This window comes from Cariama cristata, unplaced genomic scaffold (assembly GCF_000690535.1).
Source record: "Cariama cristata isolate BGI_N322 unplaced genomic scaffold, ASM69053v1 scaffold13385, whole genome shotgun sequence".
NCBI lineage: Eukaryota > Metazoa > Chordata > Aves > Cariamiformes > Cariamidae > Cariama > Cariama cristata.
This window is the reverse complement of record NW_009618211.1, coordinates 26,025-38,717: the sequence shown is the minus strand read 5'-3', so window position 1 is coordinate 38,717 and position 12,693 is coordinate 26,025. Positions and strand designations below refer to the sequence as shown.

The 12,693-nt window shown below is 42.1% G+C and overlaps 1 protein-coding gene across 1 annotated transcript in view; it reads left to right on the top strand.

Annotated features, from left to right (window-relative positions):
- Positions 1-12,693, top strand: part of LOC104162118 (protein unc-80 homolog) — a gene marked incomplete at both ends in the record, with an annotated part of 70,538 nt that overhangs the window by 36,142 nt on the left and 21,703 nt on the right. Inside the window, 6 exon segments of the mRNA XM_009700771.1 lie at positions 780-946; positions 1,655-1,756; positions 3,094-3,302; positions 3,839-3,945; positions 4,454-4,553; positions 9,295-9,467. Of these exon segments, the coding sequence (XP_009699073.1) occupies positions 780-946; positions 1,655-1,756; positions 3,094-3,302; positions 3,839-3,945; positions 4,454-4,553; positions 9,295-9,467 (858 nt within the window).

Here is a 12,693-nt window from a genome sequence, read left to right as displayed (position 1 = left end):
TCTTGTGTTCAGTATCTTGTGAAAAAGAGCCTTGATGAGTATACAGATCCAATTATTTGTTTGGGCTTTTTTTGTTGAAAGCTGGCCGAGCATTTCCTAGCTGGGAATTTGCGGAATACTCCAAGATCTTTCAGGAAAGTTCACAGATCAAAAATCATGTCCTGTAAAACTGTTCCCTCCATCCCCTTGCCCTCAGATGTAGAGGTGATTTGTCACATCAATGATGTGTATGAATGTTCAGAACTAAAAAGAGCCTTGAGCGTAGGAGTAGGTTGGGGAATGAGTGAGTCATTCTTCTCTCTTCCCATGATGTAAAGCTCTGAAATAATTAAGAAAAATCCCAAGACACCCACTGGTTTTGAAACAAAACATGCATTTTTTTTCCACTCTACACCCCCCCGCCCCCGCCTTTAGCTTTTTCATGCCTTTTAAGATTATGGGCTAGATGAATGGGATAAAACGGGCTTTAAGTCATCTTTGCAGCTCCCTCATCTTGCAGCTGTTTTAGCCTCTGATACTTGTACATCTGCTGTAGCCTGTTGCAGAGCATGTTCCATAACAATAGAGCTCCTCATTGTCTGCTGCTTCTGAGTGCGCTAAATGGAGTTGCCAGTTTTGATGCCAACCAGAAAACACAAACCCCGTACATAGAGAGTGTATCACACAACAGGCAGAGGAAGTAATGGCCTGCTGAAGTACCTTAGAAACTATTGATTCTCACTGCTTCTTCACAAACTGCAGGCTAAATTCTTTCATTTTCATGATGTCTTGCTACTCAGGGCTTGTACTGCGATATCCGACAGCTGGTCCAGTTTATCAAGGAGGCTCATGGGAATGTATTTCGGAGAGTGGCACTCAGTGCCCTCCTAGACAGCGCTGAAAAGTTAATACCAGGAAAAAAAACAGAGGAAACAGAGCAAGAGCCAAAACCTTCTGGGAGTAAAAGGTGGGTGTCTAGGAGGCAAAAGACAAATGACTGACTTACGTCTGGCTGTATGACTACATGCACTGAACACAAATGTACAAAGTCCAAGGGCTTGTGTGTTTTATCTTGATAGTATATGTCAGTTCCTGATGTACAGAACTGTACTGTGGCGGCAGTCTCATTTAAAATTTAATGAACTGAGACAGTGATAAGTTTGCAGCAAAAACTGTTAACCCTTTCATACAAGAGGCCTACGAGAACAGTGCAATGGAAACACTAGGAAAAAGAAAGGTTAAGAGAAGTAAGAAGCACAATGTCAGTCTCAAAACACTGTGTGGACGTAGCTTTTAATGTGTATCACATCCTTAGTGTTCTTTATCTGACAGATAAACCCTGGTATGCAAAACAAGTCCCAGAATAAATCTAATCCTGACATGCTTCTTTATCAAAAAGAAATTTTCTCTGGTGCTTTGAGGCTTGTCATATTAAAATGTTGCGAAGAAGGATTAAGAACTTTGAAAAACTCTTAAAAACCTTGGCTTTGCTTCTAAGAGCTGATGTCTTTTTCATGAATGATATATGTAGAGGCAGAAAGTTGCTAAAGAGAGGGTACATCTCTAAAGCTGCTTTGTTGCTCAGCAGCACTGGCTTCCATGTGATGTAGCTATGTGATGACCATGAGATGGGCCATCCATTCACTTTAGCTGATGATTTATATTACCTATATAGATCTGAGGTGGGAAGCGTCATCATTGACAAAAGCCAGGCATCAGCTGCCCCTGATGAATGTCGTAGTTACATCTCAAGCCGCCCAATGCAAACTCCAGAACAGTAAGTAAATATTGAATTGTTTCATGCATAATTGCCAGCATCTTCCTTCTGGGATTAGTACAAATGGACAGTACAGCAAGGACTTATCTCTTTGCATGGTACAACAGATGTGTTGAGTGTCTGTTCAGGAGCTGCTGATAAGATCCGGGTAATGCCTATTTTCAGTGCTGCCAACTGGACCCACCCTGATTTTAATGGGGAACCACTGGAGATTTTCAAATGACAGTGCAGTGGATTTGTCAATATCACATACTACCGTAGCCATGAGTAGAGTGTTAATTCCTCAGAGGTGTCATCACAGCTGTTCTCCATGCTTTGTTTGTACTTCTGGGCAATGACTCTATTGATTTTCAGCTTCCAAGTTGTTGCTAAGGGTCGTTAATCCTCTGCTGCCTCCCAGGAGCCGACCCATTCCTGACCTATCTTGGGCATGTAGTCTCCAAAGATTGTTGCATTTCCCTTACCAGCACAGGTCCCCCTCCAGTTTTCTTAATGAGCAAATCAACCTGCTGTTAGGCGTTGCACGTTTGAAGTCTCTATTGTCCAAAAAATTCTGCCATTTAATATTGAAGTAAATGTAATCAATACTCTTAAGAATTTTAGAAAATTTTATGAATGGCCACTGGTCCCTAAGTAACTTTGGACAAGTCATTTAACTTCTCTGTGCCTCTGAATACCCATCTGTCTTGTTAAAGTGCTCGAGATGCACTGTACGAAGGCATTGCTTGCACAAGGGCCCAGAGCTTTATGTTGTGTATTCTCCTGCATTAACTGAGCCTGAGAAGTCTCACTGTTGCTGAGACTGCAAGGATAACACAAAGGCCTTTACTGCTCTGCAGAACTGCAGCAAGCTGTTCTGCTGTGAGCCCTCCCACAGCCATGGGAGATCTCAAGAGTATAGCAAAATATGCTGTCCCCATTCCAATACGTTAATGAGAACTGTGGCTCCAGCAGGTTCACAAATGGCTATTGTGTTGTCCAAAAGCTCTCCAGTACACATACTTGTAGAAAGCAACAGTGTAGTCATATCAATATGGGTCATTTTGACCTGAAGATGATGGTTTGTTTTTCATGTGTAGGAGCTAAAAATTGGAATGACCTGTTCAGTGGATAAGCTCCTCAGGGTAGAAAAGATGGTTATTTTGTGCCTTGAACAATGTTGAGCATGTTGTCAAACTTGATTATGTCCCACTGAGAAGAGTACGTTTGGAATTCAAAATGAAACAACCTCAAAGAATAGAGAGATTAGGAGGGGGCTGCGGGAGGGAGGCCTCGTTCCCCTGAGCATCCAGACTTCACTGAAGTGCAGTTCACGCTCTGTATGCCTTTTCTTCCAGTGATGAGCAAATCCAAGGGGCCGTTCTGGGACGCAAGGACTTCTGGCGAAAGATGTTCAAGTCACAGAGTGCAGCGAGTGATACCAGTAGTCAGTCTGAGCAGGACACATCCGAGTGCACCACTGCTCACTCTGGGACCACCACCGACAGGCGCTCCCGCTCCCGTTCCCGACGAATCTCCCTTCGAAAGAAACTCAAACTCCCCATAGGTAAATGTATGTCTCTTCCTGTTCTATATACATATTGCATGTGCAGAAAGGCATGGATAGATATATCTGTCCGGAAATATTGCAACACAGTTCCTTATTGTCCAAGTATATTGTATATTCTCCCGAGGGAAGCTGGGAAATGCTGCTCTCTCCGTTTTACAGTCAGGGAACTGAGGCAAAGGAAATGTAAGCAATTTGCCAAAGGTAAAAGAGGATGTCTGTGGCAAAATAGAATATTGAATCCGTGTCTCCAAAGTAGTAGGCTAGTACCTTAATCTCCCAGGCATTGTTCCTCCCTGTAGAAGAGAAATATTCCAATAGCATTTGACAGACAAAAAATATATCTTTTACAGGTCCCAAGACCTGACCTTGTGTGGTTATTAATACATGTAGCACAAAAAGGTTGCCTTCCCCTTTCCTCCCATTTTCCCATACCCTAGCATTGCCACTTTGGAGAAATACACTGCAATTGCTAATGAATAGATTCTGCTTGGAAGCAATTTCTGAATTGTCCTGAGTGGCTTATTCTGCAACAGGGAACTGGCTGAAGCGCTCCTCCCTTTCTGGCCTGGCTGACGGGGTGGAAGATCTCCTAGATATCAGCTCTGTCGACCGTCTGTCTTTCATCAGGCAGAGTTCCAAGGTAAATGTGTCGGGCTGGATTGCAGAGAGCTTGGAAGGACAGGATCTGGGTGGTTTTAGCTGTCCTAGGAAACATTCTGCTCAACATGGACGCTGCAGCCAATGAGGCTAGGTCACAGCAGTCTTCAAAGTAGAGTGCCATGGGAATTTGATACTGGACTTTTGTTGCTCACGGTGAAGACTAGGTTAAACCTACACTGTACTTGTCAGTCTGTCTTGGTTCCTTGAGAGAGAAATGCAGGGTCTGTCAACACACTTCAGGTTTAATTGTGGGTCACACTTCTCCTTCCTTCTTTGTGCCTTTACAGCCTCTTGTGAAAGACCAATCCTTTAAGCAGAAAGCTTAAAAGATTAAGTGCTTCAGCGTACGTAAATCCGTGCAGACCCACTTGTGTTGCTATGGTGATCCACTGTGTTACAGCCCTTCTGTAGATGCTTTATGTCTAAGCGAGGAGGACCAAGAGATAGTGGTACGGCACAGCCTGACCTGGCCCTCTGTCTTTGCACAGGTGAAGTTTACCAGCGCAGTGAAGCTGTCAGAAGGAGGGGGGCCAGGAGGTGGCCTGGACAATGGGAGAGATGAAGAGGAGAATTTCTTCAAGCGTCTTGGTAAATGGCGCACCTGCCGAAGACACCCATCCAAGCTTCATCACACAGAAGAAAAAGATGGTTAGAAATCAGGGTTCTCGTCTCCTTTTTTCTTTCTTTTTATCTTTTTTTTAATCTCTTTCTTTCTGTATTTTACCCCTTTCCCTTTTTTCCTGCTTTCTCCATAGTTTTTGTATCCATTCTAGCCTTCTCCAACTTTTCAGTCTTTGTAACTGTTTTCTTTCCTTCCTTCTTTCTTTTGTTTTGATTTAGAAAAAAACTCTAATAAAGTAAATTTTTTTTTTTAAAAATCAAGACTATCCAAATAAATTCTGCAAATATGACATTTGGGCTTTTTAAATCAAATTGAATTTGATTGATACACTTAAAAAATTAATGCTTGTTTCAAAGCACTTATTCAGTTCAAAATTAGGTGTGTAAATCTTTCATTGCCTAATATAACAATGGGTGTTCCATCAGGTTTTTTGTTTGTTTTGTTTTGTTTTTCCAATTTGTGGCCATTTGACAGTTTTAGCAAAGATCAGCACAGAAATGGAAAACCCTGCACAAACCTTGTTATAATTATCTCTTTTCTTCTGTGTTTGCATGTCTAGTGTCTGCATACCATTCGTTAGGGATGCTGTCCCTTTTTCTTAGCACACAACGTGATAACAACACTACTTTTCCTTTCCACGAACATATATCTAATTGCAATGTTTCTTCAAAATCAGCAATGTTTGAAAAGTGCCTTTATGAATAATACAAGGTCATGATATATTCTGTTTTAAAATGTCATGCAGTCATTCACATCCTCATGTCCTCAGCTCAGAGCTCATCCTTGTTGTCAGGGAGACAGCCTCGTATCTTGAAGTTCTGTTACTGTTTTTTAAGCAAACCCAACCCAACTCCCAAAAACACACAAAAAGGAGTAGATTTTCTTTTTCACCATGATTTCTGTAGCTTTACAGTATGCTACATTCTCTGGCATTATGTTCTTTACTTTCTGGCATTACACTTTGACACTGCATTGTATGTATTTCACCATCATCTGTTCCAGACCTGCAGTATAATGCGTGTAAGGTGCTATACAGGCAAGTGATACTAGCGAAGTATGACTGTATCTTGCCAGTGGAAACCGGTCATCATTCTACCGCTGCAAAAACGCTGGTGGTGGTTTTCAACTAGCTCCTAGGTGAAAAGTATTGTTCCTTTAGAAGGAGAGCACATCATCCCAGCAGCTTGTTGTGGCTTGGTAGCTGAAGGTGAATACCCCCACAATGGAAGGAACTGCATTGTTTTCTTCATCCACTGCTTTGTGCTGAAGTAGGTGTGAAATACTTCCACCATATTTTCTCCTAGCTGTTACTGGGAACAAACAACTGAGGGGCAGTGAGATCTTTATAGACTGCCACAGCTGTTTCTACAATGCTCATGTGAGACGTCCTTTGTATTTTCTTGTAGGAAATTTTTTTTCATCTTTGTAATACTGATTTTATGCTGTGAGTTTGCTTCTGCCTAGAGTGCCTATATTCTTGATTTAGTGGCAAAGATTTAGTCTTGGCCCTGTGAGCATCAAAAACCTTGTTCAGTATGTGTGGCACATCTTATGTCTATAAAAAACTCACATGACACATTAGTATTGGCTTTTTAAACTTTGGAAGTCTTGTTCATACTTCAGCCTTCTGTGAGTAACGTCAGAATTTATGTAATTAATGAAGAGAACTTGAAACGTCTTTTACATGCCTGTGAGAGAAGAGATGTACATGACACATGCTTGGTTTTGACATATGCATGCATTAGAAATACCATAACAAAAGCAATGCAATGGGTTAAAGACAGAGACCCTTGCGTGTTAGTATGAGAAACAAGCAAATTGTGCAGTGATGTTGATGGGGAGTGTTTGGCCATTGCCTGATCACTAACTGAGGCAAAAGGAGAGTATTTAAAGTTTATAAGGCAAAGTGTGACAGTTAAGGAAGTTATATCACCATGTCCACAAGGATCTCTGGTATGCAGTGAAAGCCATTAGCAAAAACATTGGAGGAGTAATACATGCCTCTGTGTGTGTACGCATACTTGCAGCTGCGTAGTGAACTAAATGTGAGGCCTTTTCAGGGTGGGACGGTTTATAACACAGCAGAACACTAATGTTACAGAGGGCCTTCAAATTTCCAGTGCTTCTGTATCTTCCATAAAGATCAGCAGGTTTTATGTGCTTAAGGAGAAGAGAATAAAAGCCTATTGAAGGTGGATGGGCATACTATTAAATCTCTCAGGGTATGATCCTAAAGCATTATTTTGGAACCTATTTCTGCCTTCCCATTATTGTCATTCATGATGCTGTGCCATTACTTCACTCATGCTTTTTCCATGTGGTGTTCCCTCTTGTGTTTTTGGGTTTTTTAACATAGACCAAATTTAAAAGAAAGCAGAGAGAGGAGAAATACATTATAGTAAAAAAAAAAGTATATTAATTTGTCACATCATTTATGAATTGTAATCTTCATTGTGATATATCATCTAGACCAATGGAAATTCTGTGTTGGATATGTGTGTAAGCGTACGTGAATGTGTGTGTGTATATCTGTATGTGTGCACATGTATACATATATATACACATAAATATATGCACATTCATGCATTACAAAATGTTGATTTTAATGATCTTTTTACCTTTACTAAGAACAAAGCATATATACAGAAGTGAGTGACAGTATGTTTACCCTTAACGTTCCTTTGGGCGCGTACTGAGGACATTGTGAGTGACCGCAGAAGTTGCCAGGGTGTTCAAGGCACACCACCACACGCTTGCTCCGAGGGGTGATCTCGCGTTCGCACAGCAAGCAGCTGTGGGGACAGGAGCTTGGGCATCCAGTGTCCTCCTGTGTTAGGAAATGGTCTGTGCTCACCGGGTGAGATTTTTTGCAGGGCTGAGTCACGTTGATGTGAAGCCAGTGAGGGCTCCCCTGCTTACAGCAAGGCTGCTCCAGGACAGCCATCAGCTGCCTCTGAGGGGTTCACTTGCAAAGCTTCAATGAAGTGCGAGGCTGGGACTGCAAAGGACCACAAGGGGCTGTAGTGGTAGACTGTAGGTAGTACCACTGAGCCCGGATGGACAAAGCCTCTGCTAGATCTTTATAGTGGGGGCTAGGGAGATGCCTTGGGCATGCCTTTCTGTATCAGAAAGTCAGGTCTCTGTTCTTTATCTCATAGAGGCACAGCCCTAACAGGGCCCTGAATAGGAAACATTTGTTTGTACCTCAAATGAGTTAGTGTTACAACAGCCATAGCAGGAAGGCTCAGATTGCGTGCTACAGGCTATAAGGAGAACAGGAGGAGTTGGAAGAAAAGGGTATTTGTGCCTACTCGTTTATGTAAGTGTTCTTTCTGCTTGCTTTGTTTGTTTGTTCCATTTTGATGAAAATTTAAGAACGTTTTGTTTACTGGAAAACTGTGTACAGCTTCACTGGAGAGAGAAAAGCCACAGATGTCATAAAGGAGTCTCTTGAAATTTGATATACCTCTGTCTTCAGGGGAAAAGTGAAGATCTGTATTGTCATTTTCTGTTGTGACTATTGTTTGTGGTACCTAAGTGCTTTCCAAGTAATTCTGGGGAGTGCGATCTCAAAGGGACTTTGAGTTTCAGCCATTCTTCTTTCCTGAGGATGGAGAAGTCACAAAGTCCTGTAGAGCTTACATTTTGCTTCTTATCTTTCAAATCCATGTTTAAAACCCATCTTGAATTCTCCATGCAGTGTTCTCTTCTTCAGTGCTTTATCTTTCAGTATTCTGTAAACTTTTGTACTTTCACATGTAAACAGGGCGAGTATTATGGATAAAGACAAAAAGCCCAGAAGCTGACTACTCTTGTTTTTACCAGCCACTTTGGTCTTGAAACTACTTTCCTGATTTCTCATCTGTATCTTTCAGCCACTCTCTCAACTCTGGTACTGACTGCGTAACGATCTTCTGCGTTCAGAAGTGTTCGTTCCAATTGGCGATGGGATTAGTTGATTTGTCGTGTGAACTCTATACATGGAGCTTAAAATCGTGCTTGAAAGAAGCTCCGGAGTGGGGTGCTAGCTTCATTTTGAAAAGGAACTCTCATTAGGGAGCTTTCCATCCCAAAGAGTGCAAGACAATTCAAGGGAGAGAGGCTGGAATGATGATGATACCTCGGAGTTGAGTCCAGTCTCACTTTGGGTGTTCTGGTAATTGCAGAAGATGTATGCCTAAAAAAAGGACAGTACTTGACTTCCATGTAGAACATTTCCAATATTTGCTACTGATTTTTCTGTCCTAGTAGATGATACATTACTAAATTGATACATGAGGAATAAGGCTTATGCATGCTCCACTTTAAGATAGACTTAGAGGCAATAGAGAAGTAAGATAGGAGGTTAGTCAGGAAAAACAGACAGTAAACAAGACAGTCTGTGTTAAAGAGGTGAGGAGGAAGGGCCATATCCTGCTTCACCTAGTAGATCCTGGACTTCCATGCTGAGTATGGTGGAATTGTTTTGGGCAGACATCAGTATGATCAAGACCAGAATCTGGCTTGCTGTATGCCTGTTTCACCGAAGTTATGAATATTGTAAAAATGCCCCTGTTATCTTCAAGATAGTGCTTCAAGGTGAGGAAGGGATTTAGACCAAGACTGTACTCGTGAGGATTTTTGTTCCACTTTTTTTTATTGGCGAGAGACTGTGTTCCCTTCTCCCAACCCCTCCCCGCATGCCCTCTGTACTCTCTACCTCTTTAGGTTGCCATAGCTTTGATGATCACTTGACCTCCAACCAAGAAGGAGGAAAATCCAAGAACGTTGTGAACCTGGGAGCAATCCGCCAAGGCATGAAGCGTTTTCAGTTTCTCCTGAACTGCTGTGAACCAGGCACTATCCCTGATGCCTCCATTTTGGCAGCAGCCCTAGATCTTGTAAGTCGTTTATTGGTGTATTTTTACCTGCTGAGAGCACGTGCATACGTGGTGGTCCATTGTTGTTCACTAATGCTGTTCATGCCCGCCCAGAAAGCGGGTAAAGCATCACAGCAATGCCAGCTGGTGGTGCTGTTATTAGGTGGAGTTTTAGCATCTGTAACTGGATGAGTATGCAAACAAAATGGATTTTTTTTATTACATAGTTCCCCATAACTAGATTGTTGCCAGTGCAAGTCTTTTGTTGTCAGTCTTCAAATTTTGCTCACAGGCATTCTGCGTCTGCTCCTAGTGTCAATAATAATCTACAGAATAAGGATTGAAGACTGGATAAACTACCTGGAGAAGCGTAGGCATTCCACTCAGGAGTTCTGACAGAGTTATAAATACATGAGGCAACACTGAACTATTAGTCACCAGAGCCAGTCAGGGGAAAAAACTTCAAATGTCAGAGTGTGCATGCTTTTAAATGCAGATATTGCTACTTCACAGATCCAAATCACAAAAGGGACACAATTCAGTCCCTCCTTCCTGACACTGAGTGTCTCTTCTGTACCTCCTTCCTCCTTTTCCTTGCAGCTGCTGTTTTTTTTAACGGTCCCTTCCATTTCTAAAGCAGTGGCCTTCAGCCTGTGGTTCCAGGGCCAGTGAGGCTTTGTGAGGTGCTTATATGACAAGCACGAGAGCGTGACAAATACAGCTATGAAAAACCAGCCAATTAGTAACTTCTCTGCCCTTCTCTGCTCTTCTGCTTCCTTCCATCAGTGTTTGGATGTCTGCAAACTGAAAAAGACTGAAAGCCACTGCTCTCAGAGCATCCTCATGCTCTCTATCGCTTGTCTTCCCACTCCCCACCTCTCACCTCTTTGACTGTCATGCCATTTGTGCTTACATTCAGTTTTTTTGCTCACTGCTGGAGATGCCAGGTTCGTGGACTCTCTCATTCTGCTAGTGTTGTGCCCTGAGCTGTGCCGCCTTGTCTGCTCCATAGCTGTAGGGATGACACACTCTGTGCACCACTCCTTTATGCGTTCTTCTTAACCTTGCATCCTTAGGCTGCAGATTTAAGCAAGTCGGCGTTAATATTGGCCCAAAGTCGCTGTTGCTATTATCTCACATCTAGCTCTACTATTTGGACTGGTCCCCGTCCATCTTCCAGTAGACAGGTGTTTTCTTCACTAGTTCCCACTCTTCCTGTTGGAGGTGATTGTCCCTCTGGCTGGAAGCTATGGAAGCAGTGGCTGATAGGGAAGCCTGTCTCGTGCTATCACAGTCAGAAGTGGTTCCTACCAGTCAGGGCTGCAGCGAGCTCAGAAGGTGGCTTGAGGAGACAGTCGCTCCTGCCAAGTGTGCTGCACAAAGGCAGTTTCATTCTTCAAGGCTGCCACCCCATTGCGAATTCTAAACTAACACAGGGAATGTAAGGTGCGTGGGCAGGGAGGAGCTCACTGCTGAGAAGTGTGTCACTAAGATCCTTCTGGGAATGCGCTTCTCTGTGTGCTAATAAATCAGATGATAAAACAGGGGTTTGGCAGTTGTGTCCCTATTGCCTGTAAATGTCTTACTTGTTTTTTAAATTTGCCAAATGCTTAAGCTACAGACCAACTTACTCTGTGTCCATGTATGAAGTCAACTGAAAACTGATGGTCAGAGTGAACTGTTTGAAAATGTCTCTTCGGACTTCCAGAGCTGGCTTTTACAACATAGAGTTTGACTCTGTTCCCTTTCTGCTGAATGATGCAGAAGGCTTTGGTATCAGAATTTCTAGGTCTGCAGCTAAAGATGAAAGAAGCCTTGTTCTAATTACAGGCTTGGGAGACTCCTTACAAGTACCTGCTCAGCTGGCATTTTGTCTACAAAGTATTGGAGATACATGGAAGTTAAGAAGTCACATGCGCTGCAGGTGTCAAAAGATGACAGCTCATCAACTCACTGTATTGCTTAATGGCAATGTATGCTGTTATGGAAAATTCCCACATTGTGTGTCAATAGAGCTCACCCAACAGAAGACATTCTGTTTTTCTAACTTCTGTTTTAAGGCTTTTGAAGTAATAGTTTGAATCAGGTTTGATGCAAATTAAAAGATTTTAAAGTAATTTTATACAGCCTAGTTGCTATGGCAACCTTTAAAAAATGAAAGGCTAACAGCTCCAGTTTCCATTCTTTCATAAAGTTTTTGAGCATACTTTTTCATGCAGATTTTCAAAATTCCATTGTTATACCAACTTCAAGATCTTTGATCAGCCTGGATCTTTATACAGGTTTGCCACAGCGATTTAAAGAAATTAGGACAGTGAAACAAAGGCTGCATCCTTACAGAGGTAATGATTTACTTATATATTAAACTGAGTGTTGCCTCAGGTTTAGAAACTATGTAGTTAATGTATTTTCCTAGAAGCAGCATCCTTCCTTGACTGAATTTTATAAAACTACAATCAATTTATGGCTTTGCAAACATTCAGTGACAATTGATAATACGTTGCAGAGAGTTTCATCTTTGTGTCACCAGCTTACATCCAGACTTGGCAACAACAAAATTGATTTTCTTTCCCTTTTAAGAAACTTTGGAGGTTGAAAGGCAAATAATATGATATTTCAGCCTGTGGTCAAGTTTCTGCAGAGGATTCCAACAAACCGCTGTCTAGCATCGTATAAAGATGTTACCTAAAGTATTCTAATTAGACTAGTGTAAATGACTCGGGTGGGGAAATACAAGCTTTCCTTTGACCAGTTTAGCAATGTGGGACACCTATCACCATTACATTTCTCCAATAAGATGTGTGAGCTGATCTCTTCTAACATGTAAGTCTCTTATCCTTGTCAAAATGCCATAATGGCACTGCTTTATGGCAGGGTTTTGTTAGAGAGAACCTACTAAGTATTGGGATGGCAGAAGCAAAATCTAAACTGCAAGAATACTTGCCAGTATCCTGACTCCGTGTCACGCAGGGCCTTAGGCAGGCTCTGCTGTTCCCATGTCCCTGCTTCCATAGCAGAAATATTTGTCCATAGGAGGCTATATGACCTGGAAGGAAATCAGAGATTGCTCCAAACAGGTCCCCAGGGTGTTTCTGTTCCCAGTCATCTAAAGAGCCATGTCATGGATTGTACTTGACCATTTTTAGACATAATCAGAGAGATTTGAACTAATGTTTTTGAGGCAATTCTGCAAGACATTGGTTAATAATTTACAACCTGTCTTCATATACCTGCTAAGCTACTTCTC